Genomic DNA, 17,309 nt, shown 5'->3' with positions numbered 1-17,309 from the left:
ACAGAAAATACTGTCAACCTCTGACATGATTTTCAGATACAAATCTACAAGGATATTACAGAGACCACATCCAGGTTGGCATTGTCCATTTCTCTGTTAGAACAAATGCCTTTACCCACAATTATCAGAAAACCTCGCTCCACGTTTGGAGTGGCTTTTGCTGTTTGGTTGGTGCGTTGGTTAAACAACATCCTTGAGGTCTTTCACTTCATCTCTCTGCTTTGCTGTCCCCAGGAGATGCTTCATTTTGTGGCCTCTTCCCCTCATGGTGATACAACGTGGCCTGCAGCTTCATCATTCCCATTTGAACTGGGAGAGAAAGGCTTCCTGTAACTTTCCCAGAAGAGCAAGGAAGGCATTTTGTAGGAATCCTCTGCTCCTCGTATCCTTCAACCCAAGCGGCGGATGGAGATATCATTTTACTGATAAAAGTAAAAGCTCCTTTTACTTTTTTTAATCTTTCCTTCAAACTCCTGGAGCCATCGTGGGCAAAGGCTATGAGATTACCATCAGACAAATAAAATCAAACTCTGAAGATGAGGGTAGCATGAACCCCTCACGAAATACATGGCCAGGCTGTGGGGGCGTAGACGCATGAGCACACTTTTCATGAGAGGCAGGGGGAGGAAGGAAGCTTGAGAGACAACAAAGAACATTCTAACGATGCTTGTTTTATGTATATTTTGTGTTACAAGGACAAGGATGACACTATCATTTATCTTTTAGCACATGGAAAGGAACTTATTTTTTTTGCTTCTTCTCACGATGAAAATAGTCCTTCTTATACATCCCTTTTCAAGGTGATGTCCTTATTGTATTAATTCAACCAATAAGTTTATTGAATAATTTCAATGAGTAAAACGCTTTGCTAAACTCAAGGGAAAGATTACAAAACTCTTCATTCCTCTTTTCTACTCCACATCCACTGCCAATGTGTTAGTTCAAATTCCTATCACTCATCTCTAATACGACCCCAATAAATGCCAATGATAGAACCATGGATCCCAATTACCCTCCTACAATTTGATCTTTCCCACTGGTCGTATTATTTTTCTGCTTAAAATCTCACGATACCCCAACATTTTCTTCTGGATGGTGCACTAATCCCATATTGGGACTCAAAATAATGTTTTGATCCTCCTGCCCAATTTTCCAATTTTTCACTGCCCGTCACTCATGGATCCCTGTGGTCTTAATTTGAAAATTTACTTGGAATAATCTTTTAATCATCTATGCCTTCCAACCTGTAATCTTATTTGTTTCCTTTTTAATTTATGTTTTAAAGTCTAGTCATGTAAGTACTCTCCCATTATCCTAATCTTTCTTGCATATGGACATCTTTGATAAAAATAGTCTATTTGCACAATAGTTTCCACCTGCAATAATGGTGTCCTTTGGTTATACCCAGCTTTTTTCAGCCTTCTTGGAAGTTTGGCCAAGTTCTGGTCAATTATATATGAAAGGCAGTGAAGAGGTCTTAGAAAAGTGTTTTTCCTGATAAAATGGAAGAGGATGTGAGCACACGCTATCCCAAATTCTTCCTCTTGGTACCTGTGTGCAATATGAATAAGATGGCAGAAATTGGGTCAGACATTTATAAAGATGTGGTGGCATAAGGACAAAGCTAATGCACTGAGGTTTCTGTGGCAAAATGTTATAAAGAACTTGGCTTCTGGAAGACGTCCACTGGGGGAAAAAACCTTGAAATTTTCTTCATCTAGAATTCTTGTGAAGTAAGTAAATGGCATTACTGTTTAAACCAGGAGAAGTCAAATGTCTGTTACTTGTAGGTAAACACTCCCTAATATATGGGGTTTTATTTTGTTTTGTTACATTTTTTTGATGCTAATGTGAAGGAAATTTTAAATGTGTTTTATAAAATACCTTATTTGTCAGTTATTGATTTTTTTGGTAAATTATTTTGTATACAGCCTCTTTACTTATGTATTTCCTTAATTCTAACATTTTTTAGTTGATTTTTTCCATTCTCAAGAAATGGCAAGAGATTGCTGATATAATACAAATAATTTCTTGGTTAAAACACCTCAGTGGTTTCCCATCGTGATCTTAGGGAAAGTCACAAATTACTTTCCATGGCTTACAAGGCTCCAAGTGGTTATCTACTTCTCTGACATCTTATAACCTTGTAACCCATGTCACTCCTTGTTTATACTTCAAGAAAACTGTCATTCTCTTTTTCTGTTGCTATTTCAAGTCTGGGGCTTCTGTTACTTTACAGGATAAATGTCACATGTCCTTGGAGGCAAATCTTGGGGCCTCTAGGAAATGATGAGGAGATGAGGTACTAACCTTGCTCATGACCTCCCTGAACCACCAGCGCTTATGACAAGGGAGCTCCCTGAACTATAAAGTTTTGGGGTCTTAAGATATGGGACATAGATGGAATCTGCCTTGTCAGGGGGGTTCAGCGATTTACAGAAACAAATCTTTACACAGAGGGACAGAAATAAGCTCTGGAACATAGAGGCATACCTCGGAGATGTTGCAGGTTCGGTTCCAGATCACTGCAATAAAGCAAATATCAAAATAAAGTGAGTCACACGAATCTTTCAGTTTCCCAGTGCATATGAAAGTTATGATTACACTATCCCGTAGTCTGTTAAGTGTACAAGAACATTATGTCTAAAAACACAATGTACATAATTAAAAAATACGTTGTTGCTAAAAAAAAAATGCTTACCATCTGGGTCTTCAGCAAGTTGTAATCTTTTTGCTGGGGGAGGCTCTTGTGAAAAACAGTATCTGTGAAGCTTAATAACGTGAAGTACAATGAGATGAGGTATGCGGGTAAATTACCAAGCCAACATCCATCAGGCTCCTTCTTACTTCGCAATAGAATATCAGTTTGGTTCAGGTCTTCCGCCTCTTCCATGTGGCCAAATGTTCCAAGAGAGGCTGTCCCCATACCAGAAGCGTAGATATTTAGTGGTTTAAGCCTATCACGATGGCTCTGTTTTGTTTGCTACGTAAGGACTTGCAATGCAAATCTGGCAAATAGACATGAGAGGATCTCTGATGAAGAGAGCGTCTTTAAAAATATGCAAAGTAGGAATTTCCCCACATTTTTCGCTATGAATGTTGACTTTTCAGTGCGTAATGCTTGAAACAGTTGTTGCCATCTTGGGACCATAAGAAAACCCACTCTGTAGGCAGAGCTGATGCACAGAAAATCGTATCTGGGTTTTAGTTGTGCAATAATGAATTTCCTTTGTTTCAACCACTTCTAGTTTTGTTGCTGATAAGCAAAAAGGCCTAACTTAAATAAACATTACTTTGTCTCTTCCTTTCTGTTAGGTACTTTTTATTGCTGTTTCATGTCTTAGTGCATTGGCCATAACTTTTACAAAACTGTTATTTGATAATTACATTAATAAGAATACTTCAATTAACTGCAGTTTTACTTAGTAAGCTTAGAATATTTTCTCTTAAATATAGTGTTGACTGAGGGCCAGTTTTAACTCTTAGTTATGAAAAGGAAAGCATCTTTGCCATCTTCCCCCAACTCCTTCCGACTTCATCATCCGTCAGTCACAACTGTGTTCTGCATGTCAGCCTGGCCAGTTTCTTTGAGTTTCCTGAGTAAACCCAGGAGGAAAGTTTGCTTTTGCAATTCCTTCTACTGATAATTACTTATTCCCCATCCTCCAACTGAAAAAGTCATACTCCTTCTTCCATGTTAAATGTAAATATTAACTTTCTTTCTAAATAATTGAATAATTAATGATCTTTCCAAAATACTATAAAAATGAACTCCTGTTTACTCTCACAGAACCTTTTCTAATATTTTGTTGTGGGATTTCTCAGAAGCCCTGTCATTATTTCTGCATTATAAATAATTTGAATTTTCTGGATATTATGATGTTTTGACATCTTAAAAAACCTTTCTGTTCTGTCTGGGAGAACCTGCCCCTGCCTGGGCCAGCCAATTCTTAGAGATGGCAAAGGGTCCAGCCTGGAGCATGATATGCAAACTAACCAATGCTCCTCTATCTGGCCTGTGCACCGCAGGAGGCAATATTCCGCTGCCTTCACCATCCCAAGGCCAAGGGCTAGGCAAGTAGAGGCCACCACTATAGCCCAAAGTCCACTGAAATTATTCAAACCAGCCACTCCTAAGATGTTTATCCTGCCCTGCCTTGCCTTTCCCATGGAAACCTCAGTAAGGGCCAGAGCCTAAGCTTACCCCTCATTCCCGTCTTCTGCCTCCTGACCACCCTAGTGTCTTTCCCATGTGGCCCTGAGTGGCATGCTGTGTCACCTGTCTCTAGGACCTGTGAGCTTGGTAAACTCGCAGGTTTCCCTGAGCCTCTTTCCTGTCTCCTTTTCTGGCTGCGCCTGACTGATCATCTCATAAAAGAAACAAACAGTTTCCTGAAGAGTTTCTCCCCGCTATAGAAGCTTAAACTCCAGACGACCAGGTCTATGTCCTACTCAATTCTGTACGCTTGATATATTGCACAAGCCTTATTCTTTGTAATAGTAAAATATGTATATATGTATGTATTCAATTATTAAATCGTTTATTCAAATAATAGTTTTTGTTTGCCTACACTGTTGGGTATGATGCTTTTCACCTTGGACACAAAGATGAATCGAATGCCTGCCTTTAAGGCCACCACAGTCTAGTTTCGGAGGAAACTAAAGCAAGCGCTTGAAATCCCATGAGTTAAGTTCTGTGATAGAGATAAGCTCTGGTCACTGTGGAATCCCAGAGTAGGACCACCTGGCTCACCACCTGTTTGGGAGACAAACAGGTTCCATTGGAGAAAAATGAGAGAATGTATAAGAAGCCTCAAGAAAAGGTCATTGTGATAATGAGAATATTGGTTATATTAATGTACATACATAAATATATAACGTAATATTGGTTATAATACAGTGTTTGTTAACCTAATAAATGAATGGAGAACAAGGATGAAATGTAATTCTCTTGGGCCAATCCCTGAGCCTTTACTTTTTTTGTTTGTTTTTTTTTAATTAATGTTATGATAGATTACAACCTTGTGAGATTTCAGTTGTACATTTTTGTTAGTCATGTTGTGGGTACACCACTTCCCCCTTTGTGCCCTCCCCCCACCCCCCCTTTTCGCTGGTAACCACCGATCAGATCTCCTTGTCAATATACTAACTTCCACCTATGAGTGGAGTCATATAGAGTTCATCTTTCTCTGACTGGCTTATTTCGCTTAACATAATACTCTCGAGGTCCATCCACGTAGCTGTGAATGGGCCAATTTTGTCTTTTTTTATGGCTGAGTAGTATTCCATTGTGTATATATACCACATCTTCTTTATCCATTCATCTGTCCGTGGGCACTTAGGTTGCTTCCAAGTCTTGGCCATTGTGAATAATGCTGCAGTGAACACAGGGGTGCATGTATCTTTTTTAATTAGTGTTTTTGTGTTCTTTGAATAAACACTCAGAAGTGGAATAGCTGGATCGTACGGTTCTATTTTTAATTTTTTGAGGAATCTCCATGCTGTTTTCCACAGTGGCTGCACCAGTTTGCACTCCCACCAGCAGTGTGTGAGAGTTCCCTTCTCTCCACACCCTCTACAGCGCTTGTTGTTTCTTGTCTTTTTAGTAACAGGCATTCTGATGGGCATGAGGTGATATCTCATTGCTGCTCCCTTTTTTAAACAGAAATGGAAACATGCATGTTTTACATGTAGTCCATATTCCACTACTATATAATATTCAATCCAGATTACTACCAGTTTTAGCACTCCCAACAGTAGAGTGGTAAATCTCCTTTCGTACACACAAATACTTATGTCCTTATCTTCTGTGCTTTGATCTTTAAATTCTATAGTACAGATTTCTAAGTACTGCTGGGCTGAAAAGAATGCGCTTCTTTAAAAATACTTTAATATATCATTGCTGGACCATTTGAGAGAAAATCATAGCAATTCATACTGTTTCCACACTCCTTCAACTCCAAGGATTTATCAAATACTGAATGTTTTTGCTGATGTGATGGGGGACGCTGTGTGGCAGAGATCTCCCACTTCATTTTGCCATTCCCTGCATAGTAAGCACGAGGGGCACCTTCCCGTATGTTTATTGGCTGACTTTGTATTTTCTCGTCTGTGAATTGCTTATGAAATGCTTTTGCCCCTTTTTTCATTACTTCATTTCTTTTTGAGTTTCTAGGAGTTCTTTCAATGGCGGGGCTGTTAACTCTCCTGTCAAAAGTGTCACAGTTATTTTCTCTCAAACTTTGTGAATGGCAACTTGACCGTAAAGAAGTTTAGAATTTTCGTATAGTTAAATGATTTGTTAGCTCCCTTTTGAAAATCCGGCTTCATATCTAGTTCCAAAAGGCCTTACCCATCCTAAGCTTAATCAGAAAAGCACCTAAAATTATTTTCAGTATTTACATTAACATTTTTTCATCTCTAATATGACTGTAATTTATTTTTGTAGGTAACGTAAGGTCAACGTTTAACTTCATTTTCTTCAAGGTGGATGGCCAATAGGACAATGCTATTCATTTGAAAGTCACCTGAAATACCATCCTTCTCATTATATATTTATTTATATATGTATATAGATAGATGTAAAACATGCACATGTGTTATATATACAGAGAGAGAGAAAGATAACAATCGAGTCATCTTTCGTGTGATCTGTTCCTGCATTCTGTCCTCTGGTCCCCTGGGTTACTCGCACATCTTCTGCATTGTTTTAGAATTTATGCCAAACACATACTTTTGAAATTTAAAATTATGAAAAAGAATAACGTTAGAGTTAAAATGTGGCTGGACTTAGTTCTCGTGTTCTCCCGAGCAGGTGTTCTTTTTCGCGGTACATCTGCGACCGACTTCTTTCAGTCATTTGTGGGGTCGTTGGTCTGTCCCCATTTTCTTTCGTTTGTTCACTCAGCCAGTATGTGTCGCACCCCTGCTGTGGGCCATCCGTCACTCAAAGCTCTGGTGACGTATCAGAACTAAACAGGTCGCGCCCCTGCCCCCACGGGGCTGACATTCCAGGAGCGGGAGGCAGGTAGTCAACGTCTTAAGAACAAGACAGTTGCTGTCACGTGTTGTGAGGGACCCGGGCAGGGGAACTGAGAGAGAGTGTCTGCAGCCAGCCAAGCGGAAGTTGCTGCGGAGCTGGACCAGAGAGAGGGAAGTAGAGATGGGGAGAAGTGGAGGGATTTGAAGTGTGTTTCGGAATAATAGTTAGCAGCCTTTGTTATGAGCGAGATGTGAGCAGTGAGGACAAGGGAAGGCTCAGGGATGACACTAAGGTGGATGGTACTTCTGTTGACCCACCCGGGGGAGGTGGGAGAGGGCTGCTCGGGAGGAAAGACTCACTTCTCATCCGGCTGCTTTTGGTTCCCGCTCCCTGTAGACATCCAGATGGTGGGTGGATGTGGTGGGATTCAGTATGGGAGGCAGGGCTGGATATAAAGATTTGGGAGTTCGTGCCTGGCCCACATCCATTTAATTGATTGCCAAGCTGACCCAAGCTTTCTCCCCATCCCCCTGCTTCTGGTCTGGGGATTGATCTAGGATCCTGCTGGGAAATGGGCTCTGCGGGTGGCGCTCCTTCTCCAAAATGGGAATATGGGTTCCTCTGATCTGTAGTCCTGATCTCATTTGGGTGGCAGGATAGCCGAGTGGTTAGAGCCTGGTCAGTCAGGCTGCCCGAGTTCAGTCCTGACTCTGTGCTTAGTAGGTGGACAAATGATAGTCACTTCTCTGAGACCCCGTTTCTCATCTGTGAAATGGCGATAGCAATAGTGACGACCTTGTGAGTAGTTACTGATAATAGATAATAGAGCATTTCCAACAGTCCGGAAAGTTCTCACTTCCTGTGAGTTCTGTGAGAATTAAATGAGACAAGTCGTATAAAAACGCTTAGCCTAGCGCCTACCTTCTAGTAAGGTTGCTGTAAACATAAGCTGTTCATAATACCTCCTGTGCGTCTTCTCATTGTCTGGTGCCCTGCTGGCACGCCTCTTGGCTTTCGTAGGGCAGTTGTTAAAGCGGTGGCTCCGGAGCTGGGCTCTGTGTGCTCCGGTTCCAGCTCTTTCTCCTACGAACTGGGTGACCTTGGCCAAATTCCTTGACCTCTGGGCCAGGGGGTCCCCGAGACCACCCCTGTGTTGGGAAATTTGCTAGGACTCATGGGGCTCAGCGCGTGGGTTTGCTCATGGCTGAGATTTCTTGCAGCCGCACACCGGGCCACCCCTGGCCTTCACTCCATGTGCCTGTTCCCTCTGCTGGTGTTTTTTTAACCATAGTAAGTCTTGGCTGCGAGTGTGCGTGCTGACTCCTGTGCGTCCTCCTGGCGAGTCGCAGAACTTGGGGCTGGTCCTGGGGACCGCCAGCACGAGCCCCAGGACGGCGGGGCTGGCTCTTTCTGGCTTCTCTCTCTCATTCCTGCTGCTTAATACTGTTTTGTAGGTCCTGGACATTTCTGGAATGAGTAATACGTTGACACGCATGCACTCAGCCTTACTATACCTACCTTGCCTGCCTTCTTATTAAAAATATATCCGTGAATTTTTTTTAAAACTGAAATAGCTGTGGAACCACAGCTCAGTCTTACCTTGTGACACCTTGTCACAGGTCCTTCCAGGGACAGGCTGAAGGTAAAGTGTCATTCTGAAAGTGCTCACGTGCAGTTGTCTCCCTCACAAGGAGGCATGTCCCGGTCTCAGTGAAGACAGTGGTGACATCGGAATATAGTCAATCGCTGTATTTCAGAACCTGTAACTGCTGGTTTTTTCTCACTGGACCGGAGCAATTCGCTGAAAAGCTCGGGCCACGCTGCGTCCCTCGGGCTGACACAGTATGATGTGCCCCTGCAGTTTGGACCCCTGTGTCAGCAGTCTCCCCTGGGTGGGGAGATGGCTGCACACACACGCGGTGGTTGCGTCTGTCCACACCTGACCCGGACCCCGGGAAGGGTGTGGCTGTGGAGGGGGTGGCAGCTGGGGCAGTAAGGGGGCAGATTTGCCCAACTGCTGGTGGAAGCGTGAGGGGATGGCTGGTGAACAACAGTCACGGAGGCAGCAGAGGTGGTTTTGGGTGTGTGCGGACGTGGGCCCTTGAAAATCAGGCGCTGTTGGGACTGGAAGTTGTCACGGTCTTTTTGGAGGAAGAATCGGCAACCTGCAAGTTAGAGTCAGGCTGTGACATGTGCGGGCCCTGTGATTCAGCCCTGCCAGGTCTAGGAAGTTCCCCTCAGAACTGCTCCCCCTGAGCAAAGGATGTTGCTTTTTGTTTTTTTTTTTTTGAGGAAGATTAGCCCTGAGCTAACTACTGCCAATCCTCCTCTTTTTGCTGAGGAAGACTGGCCCTGAGCTAACATCCGTGCCCATCTTCCTCTACTTTATATGTGGGATGCCTACCACAGCACGGCTTGCCAGGTGGTGCCATGTCTGCACCCGGGATCCGAACCAGCGAACCCCGGGCAGCCAAGAAGCAGGATGTGCGCACTTAACCGCTGCGCCACCGGGCCCGCCCCAAGGATGTGGCTTGCTTTACTCTGCATACCCATGGAAGATGAGTTGGTTAGAGTCGAAATTCTTGGCACCAAACTTTAATAAAACTTGATCGGACTCACCAAACAGAACACCAGCCTGCTTTCTTCTCTACTTTTCTTAGTGACGCCAAGTAGATTATAGCAAACGTGCGGTTCAGCCAGTGAGTGTTTGTGTTGATGGTGCTTCCCATTCTAGGAGTCGGTGACCTTCGAGGACGTGGCTGTGGCCTTCACGGAGGAGGAGCTGGGGCTGCTGGACGCCGCCCAGAGGCAGCTGTACCGGGACGTGATGCTGGAGAACTTCTGGAACCTGCTCTCTGTGGGTGAGGGGAACCTCTGGTTAATTGAAACTTAACTTATTGGAGTGTTCTTCTTCCCCAGAATGAGGATTTTTTGTCTTTGTACACAAGTTAAACTGAGTTTTTGTTGGTGTGGTTTTTTTGGTTGTTTTTGGGTTGTTTTTTGTTGTTGGTTTTTTTGTTTGTTTTTTTTTTTTTTTTGGTGAGGAAGATTGGCCCTGAGCTAACATCTGTGCCAGTCTTCCTCTATTTTGTATGTGGGATGCCACCACAGCGTGGCTTGATGAACAGTGTGTAGGTTTGTGCCTGGGATCTGACCCGTGAACCCTGGGCCGCCAAAGCAGAGCACATGAACTTAACCACTATGCCACTAGGCTGGCCCCCTAGACTTTTTTTATAGAACTGCTATATTTCATTTGGCTGATCCCACATCTTTCCTTGTTGATCCTTCAGAGGCCTGAAGGTCATGAGATTAGGGCTACCATTTCACATTATTTATTCTTTTGTTTGTTTGTTTGTTTTGAGGAAGACTGGCCCTGAGCTATCGTCTGTTGCCAATCCTCCTCTTTTGCTGAGGAAGACTAGACCCGAGCTAACATCTTTGCCCATCTTCCTCTACTTTATGTGTGGGACACCTGCTACAGCATGGCTTGAAGAGCAGTGTGTAGGTCCGTGCCTGGGATCCAAATCCAAGAACCCCAGGCCACCAAAGTGGAGCACACAAACTTAACCGCTACACCACCGGGCTGTCCCCAACATTTTCAGATAATTTTTTGCACCTCAAAAATGAGCCTAAGTCTTGCATTTCTTGCATTTTCAGGGCAACCACCTTTCAAACCTGGTAAGATATCCCATTTGGAACAAGACAGAGAGACCTGGGTGACCGAGAGAGAAGCTCCAAGAGGTGCACATCCAGGTGGGAACCGTGGAGCCTCAAGTCCCGGCTGGGCAGTGGGGGGTGGAGCTGGCACACGGAGGCCCAGTTCTCACCCTCGCTCTTGCCCGTGGGCACTCCTGGTACCGTGGTAGCTGCTTGGTCTGCAACCTCATTTCTATTTCTCAGTCCTCCCCTTTGCATGGTTCCTCTGTGCTTTTCAGAGAAGGACATAGCCAGAGTGAGTGAGGGGTCTCTGGACTCTCCTCCCAGGCAGTATGAGACAAGCCGGTGGCAGAGAGACTGTTCCAGAAGATTGAGAGTGCTCTGATGGACTTCTCACTTAACTCTGTTAGCCTCCAAGGCCCTGCTTGTAAACAGGTTCCATCACCTCGGCCCCCGAAGGTCAAAAGAGCCCACAGAGAATTTCAGAAAGCGTGGACAAGTTCTTAAAATCATCTGGAACTATGTAGTAAATATGCCAGTCTGGTGGTTTGCAGTCGGTAATGGGGACAAGTTGCACTTTCATGTCTCTGTGCCTTATCAGTGTCACCTGGATCCCTGTTTAATATGCTCAGGGAAGCTGCAGACCCAGCTGATGCACGTGGGGCAGGCGGTGCTGTGTGCCCTCCACAAGCCCAGCTCACACATGCCTAGAATTAGACCTGCTCTGGGAGGCCGCGTGGGGAGAGCATGAAGGCTGAGCTCTACAGCCAGACTTCTCTGTATGAGTGCCCGCTCCCCACTTCCTCACAGCATGGCGGGCGGACTCAGCTCGTTACTTACCCTCTCCGTGACCTGGTTTCTTCATCGTAAAATGAAGATAATCACGGCTCCTACCTCAGTGTTATCCTGAGGGTTAAGTCAGTTAATATGTGTCCATCATTGGTGCATAGGAAGTGTTGTAATAGTGTTACATATGATTATGATATGATTATGGTTATTAGCAACAACAGCATTAATAAGTGGAGAAGCGAATTTTCTCTGTAAAAATCTGTTCAGAATTTCTTTTTTGCTTGGCAGCTGTATGAGACACAGTTCATTACTAATAGGATCATATTAACATTTAACTTCAAAGCTCATTTTTTTGTGTGAGGAGGACTGGCCCTGAGCTGACATTGGTGCCCATCTTCCTCTGTTTTGTATGTGGGACGCCACCACAGCATGGCTTGATGAGCCACGTGTAGGTCTGTGCCCGGGATCTGAACCTGTGAAGCCCAGGCTGCCGAAGTGGAGCGCACAAACTTAACCGCCACGCCACCGGGCTGGCCCCAAGCTTCAAAGCTTATTAATAGGAGCCTCTTCATTTTTTCAGACATAAAAATAAGTGCTATGCTGGTTAGGGTGCCTGAAGCTGAATTTTTCTCTAGGCCGTCATTGGCCCAGGTTGGAAAGCTTGATAGCCCTGAGGCGATCCTGTTCTTGTTCTCATGAGTTGTCTTTAACCCCACAGGAGACAGGAATGCAAAGGATTTGGAGAATATTCAAGAAAAGGAATTAACATCCCTTCCCTACAGAGAGCTCCTCTGCTGGAAAATCTGGGAGCAGGCGGCTGATGAATTAACTGGGAGTCAAGACCGTAGAGTGAACCTTCAAGGGAGAGGTTTCCGGTTCTTGGAAGATGCTTCTCTCTGTCAAGGCTGGGAAGGACCCCCTACCCGAGATTCCCAGATTGAAAATATGGTGGGTGGTGTTAAAGGGGAGGGGCCCATCGATTTAGAAAATGAAGAGTTTCCGTCCTGCAAAGCAGTAAGACTGGTCTCCCTTCAAGAATCTTGGATGAAAGCCTTTGCGAGTGAGCCATGGAATGTTCATGAAAGATGTAAAAAACTCAACATGGAAGATGCCAAATGTAAACGTGATGGGGATGGTTATGGCTTCAGCTGGATATCACGTTGTCATGGTGACCACAGAGTACCTGCAAGAGAGAAACCGTGTAATTGCGATAAATGCCGAACAGACTGCGTGAAAAAGTCAATACTTCCTCACCCTCACCTTGGAGAGAATGGCTTTAAAAGAAATGAATGTGGAAGTGGCTTCAGGGACAAGTCAGACCTTCCCACTCACCCCAGAGTGCCCTTGAAAGAGAAACTCTCTAAGTATCGTGAGTTTGCTCAGGGTTTCTGGCAGACTGCCCATCTCGAGAGACATCAAAGAACTCCTCCAGGAGAGAAATCCTTTCAGAGTCACGAGTGTGTTCGGGGATTGAGGCAGAACACACATGGTCACAGCCATCCCCGGCCCCACGCGGGGGAGATGCCCTACAGATGCGACGTGTGTGGGAGGGCCTTCAGGTATAGATCCGTTCTTCTCATTCATCAGGGAGTGCACACGGGAACGAAACCCTACAAATGTGAGGAGTGTGGGAAGGCTTTTGGTCGAAGCTCCAACCTCCTCGTCCATCAGAGGGTCCACACCAGAGAGAAGCCGTACCAATGCAGCGAGTGTGGGAAAGGCTTCAGCTACAGCTCGGTGCTGCAGGTGCGCCAGCAGCTGCACACGGGGGAGAAGCCCTACACGTGCGGCGAGTGCGGCAAAGGTTTCTACGCCAAGTCTGCACTCCACAAGCATCGGCACGTCCCCCCGGGGGAGAGGCCCTACAGCTGCGTCAACTGCGGGAAGGGCTTCACTTGCAGCTCTCACCTCAGCAGCCGTCAGAAGACGCATGCCGGGGAGAAACCCTACCCATGTGACAAGTGCGACAAAGGTTTCAGTCACAGCTCGTACCTGCAGGCTCACTGGAGAGTCCACATGGGGCAGCATCTCTACGAATGTGCCGCATGCGGTAAGAGTTTCAGTTACAGCTCAGGGCTGCTCACGCATCAGAGGCTGCACACGGGAGAGAAACCCTACAAATGCGAGTGCAGGAAGGGCTTCGGCCGGAGCTCCGACCTCCACATCCACCAGAGGGTCCACACGGGAGAGAAACCCTATAAATGCGTCGAGTGTGGGAAGGGCTTCCGGCGGAACTCAGACCTTCACAGTCACCAGAGGGTCCACATGGGAGAGAGGCCCTACATCTGCGACGTGTGCGGGAAGGGCTTTATTTACAGCTCCGACCTCCTCATCCATCAGAGGGTCCACACCAGAGAGAAACCTTATAAATGTGCCGAGTGTGGCAAAGGCTTCAGCTACAGTTCCGGGCTTCTCATCCATCAGAGGGTGCACACAGGCGAGAAACCCTACAGATGCAAAGAGTGTGGGAAGGGTTTCAGGTGCACCTCAAGTCTTCACAAGCATCAGCGAGTCCACACGGGCAAGAAGCCCTACGCGTGTGAGCAGTGCGGCAAGGGGTTCAGCTATGGCTCCAATCTGCGCACCCACCAGAGACTGCACACAGGGGAGAAACCCTACACGTGTTACGAGTGTGGAAAGAGCTTCCAATACGGCTCGGGGCTCCTGAGTCATAAGAGAGTGCACACCAGAGAGAAGCCGTATAGGTGTGACGTGTGTGGGAAGGGCTACAGTCAGAACTCCTACCTTCAAGGTCATCAGAGGGTCCACACTGGCGAGAAGCCCTACCAGTGTTTGGAGTGTGGGAAAGGCTTCAGTTATAGCTCAGGGCTGCGGAATCATCAGAGGGCGCATTTAAGCAAGAAACCTTGTAAATAAGTAGGTGCTAGCTGAGGTCTCCCATTAGAACGCAGAGCTTTGTAGTTGTCTGAGAGCTAACACGGGAGAAAAACGTTAAGAACGTCTCGTGCAGCCAGGGCTGCAAGCGAGGCCAACGTTCTCCTAGTCTGCGTGCGACAGAAGGGAACATCTGGAAGTTTCATAAATAGGGAACTCACTTAGTCACAAACTTCGGGCCTCGAGAGTCTGTAGCACTGCAGAATAGTCCTTAAAGATACGACGTGCGGGTGGCTTCAGTAAAAATCATCGCGCTTGTCCGAGCTGGCCTAGAATGGAGCTTTACAAATAATACGAGTAGTGAGAATGTTTCGAAGGAGCAGGTTATGGACACGGATTCCTTGTCGGGGAGAAATACCTACAAATGGGACAACCATAGGAAAATAGTGTCACCTGACTAAAGCCAATATTGTAGGAATCTTTGAGAAGGTAGTTTTTATAAAAACTAAAAGATGATAATGTTCATGGAGGCCAGTCACTTTTAGAAGGTCAGGAGCAGTTACAAGGAAAGGCTTTCTCAGGGCGGGTCTGGGTAACGGGTCGCCATCATGTTTTCATCGTGTTTTTGTGGTTGTGCTTTCTCTCGTAGAGGTAAACTGCTCTCAGAGAGAAGTTGTGCTAAATTATAAGAATCTCTCATTTTCTCAGGTTTTAAAAACAAAATCTGATTGGGGTTTAATTGGCCTTGCATTTAATTTACATTTAATTTGGAAAGAACTTACGTCTTTTTTTTTTTGAGGAAGACTGGCCCTGAGCTAACATCTATGCCCATCTTCCTCTACTTTTTATATGTGGGACACCTACCACAGCATGGCTTGCCAAGCAGTGCCGTGTCCGCACCTGGGATCCGAACTGGCAAACCCCGGTTGGCCAAACCGGAACGTGTGCACTTAACCGCTGAGTGGGACGAGGTTGGCACAGGTGCTGTGCTGCAGTGGTCTGCTGACGGGACAGACCCTGTTCTCCAGGAGGTCATTAGGTCTTAGGTGGTGAACAAACTGATGGTACTGTCTCATGAACCCCGGAGCTCACTGCCTGTCTTTGAGAGCGGCTAGGAGAGGAGGGGGTGAAGAAGTGAGACTCCGCCCACACCCCCTACTTCAACTCCTGAGCTCTGAGTGTCTCATACACATCAGAAGATTCTCAGGGACCCAGGACCTGGGTCAAAACGCCTTGACTGATTGTTAACCTAAAAAGAACCAAGATGCACAATATGATGTCTCATTTGTGCGGAGGAACAAATACGTGTGCAGAGACGTGTATCAGCATATACAATCATGCATCACTTAATGATGGGGACACGTTCTGAGAAGTGTCATCAAGCGATTTCATTGTGCGAACACCATAGAGTGTACTTAGAGAAACCTAGATGGTACACCCCACCACACACCCAGGCTCTATGATACTAACCGTTTGGGGCCACCATCATCTGTGTGGTCTGTCGTTGACAGAACAGTCGTTACGCGGTGCATTACTGCACACACATACTCAGAGTAGACTTGGGGACTTGAGATGTGAAAGGAGACATTTTCCATTGTATACACACATTTGTAACTGTTGGAATTTTTAGCTGTGCAATTGAAAAGTGAACCTAGCAGATGGAGAGACTCGTTTTCTGTCTAAAAAATGATTTCGGTGCTCACACGTATACAGCCCTCCAAATCGGCTCAGAGGTATTGAGGTCGGTTGGGATCGTGGCACTGTGGGCTCTCAGGGGGGGAAGTTCCTCTGGAGTCCGTCCAGCTGGTGCGTGCCAGGCTCACCAGCTGCCAAAAGCCAGGATATTATGCCCATCAAACGGCCTCACAGAGGACTTGTACCGAACAGGGTGTCTGGAAAACCATCTTAAACATATTCTTTTCCCTGATGCTGGAAACCTGAGGTCCTCTGTGGTATTGATTTTCTAGAAGCCTAAGTCCAGAAGGTCAATAGACTCTATCTTGATTCTGGAGTGTGTGGGGTAAGGGAAAGCACACATGGCCCCAGGTGGTGACAGAGGCAAATGCATTTTCTCCCCACAAAAGCACTAGGGACTCCAAAGAGTGGCTCATGGGTCTGCGCCTGAGGAAGGCTTCAGATCACACAGGAACTGGCCATGTGAATCGTGTCGCTCCAGGACAGCGCTGTCTGACAGAAACAGAGCAGACCAATATGGGAGTTTAGTGAGCTGATCTATACCAAATAGTTATCAATAACTTCCTTAGACCAGCCATAAGGAGTTAGGAAGAAAACTGGGAAGGGATCCCATTCACAGCAGCAGCGACAAAAACCCTAAACATTCAACAAATGAAATTTCAGAAGGGCAGGGATTTTTGTCTCCGTTGTCCACTGCTGTATGTCCAGTGCTTAGAACGGTGCCTAGCACATAGTAGGTGCTTGAAAAACAGGTATAACAATGGCCACAGACAAAAATTCCTGTCTTCATGGAGCTTAAATCCTAATAGGGGGAGGTAGGCAGTAAAGAAAATATGTAAGTAAATGATAGAAGGTGTTAAGTACTGAGACAAGGAACGTAAAGTGCCAGGGGCTGTTGCAGTTGTAAATAGGAGTGTCCCGTAGGCCTCGCTGAGAGGGACATTTGAGCAGAGGATAAAGAAGGTGAAGCAAACCTTGTGGCCATCTGGGAAAAGAACCTACCAGCAGAGGGAACAGTGATCAGGTTTGAGAGAGGGCATGCAGCCCAGCGTGGTTGGACCAGAACGGGCAAGCGAGAAAGTAGTAGAAGATGAGATCAGAGCGGAGGGGCTAAAAGAGAATAAATTAACTCAAATGTGGAGAATCTACATATTTATCACAAATATTATTGAGGAATAGTAAAGAAAACCTCCTCCTCCCCATCCAACAAAAAGACTGAGCATCTGCCATAATTAAGGATGACTCCCATCTCTGTGGTAGATCTTACTAGATTTTTTTTTTAATCACGACGAAACTGTAATGTCAAGACATCAAAAGAGGCCAGAAGAATTTCACTGTCCTCTTTATGTGC

The 17,309-nt window shown here is 45.7% G+C and overlaps 2 protein-coding genes across 3 annotated transcripts in view; both read left to right on the top strand.

Annotated features, from left to right (window-relative positions):
• The window catches only part of ZNF180 (zinc finger protein 180), a 29,887-nt gene extending 25,334 nt beyond the window's left edge, over positions 1-4,553 (top strand). The window contains exon 5 of the mRNA XM_070224602.1: positions 235-4,553. Coding sequence (XP_070080703.1) covers positions 235-272 — 38 coding nt within the window. The 3' untranslated portion in view covers positions 273-4,553. The remainder of the gene's footprint in view (positions 1-234) is intronic.
• ZNF112 (zinc finger protein 112) overlaps positions 292-17,309 on the top strand; it is a 92,593-nt gene continuing 75,575 nt past the window's right edge. The window contains exons 1-4 of one of the 2 annotated variants that reach the window (XM_070224559.1): positions 292-431; positions 9,717-9,843; positions 10,640-10,735; positions 12,147-14,786. In XM_070224559.1, the coding sequence (XP_070080660.1) occupies positions 9,810-9,843; positions 10,640-10,735; positions 12,147-14,305 (2,289 nt within the window). In that variant the 5' untranslated portion in view covers positions 292-431; positions 9,717-9,809 and the 3' untranslated portion in view covers positions 14,306-14,786. Of the gene's footprint in view, positions 432-9,716; positions 9,844-10,639; positions 10,736-12,146; positions 14,787-17,309 lie in introns of those variants that run through there. The other variant, XM_070224558.1, reaches the window with a different exon arrangement.

Source organism: Equus caballus, chromosome 10, assembly GCF_041296265.1.
Source record: "Equus caballus isolate H_3958 breed thoroughbred chromosome 10, TB-T2T, whole genome shotgun sequence".
NCBI classification, from domain to species: domain Eukaryota; kingdom Metazoa; phylum Chordata; class Mammalia; order Perissodactyla; family Equidae; genus Equus; species Equus caballus.
The sequence above is the reverse complement of the archived record's forward strand: the minus strand, read 5'-3'. Positions and strand labels throughout refer to the sequence as shown.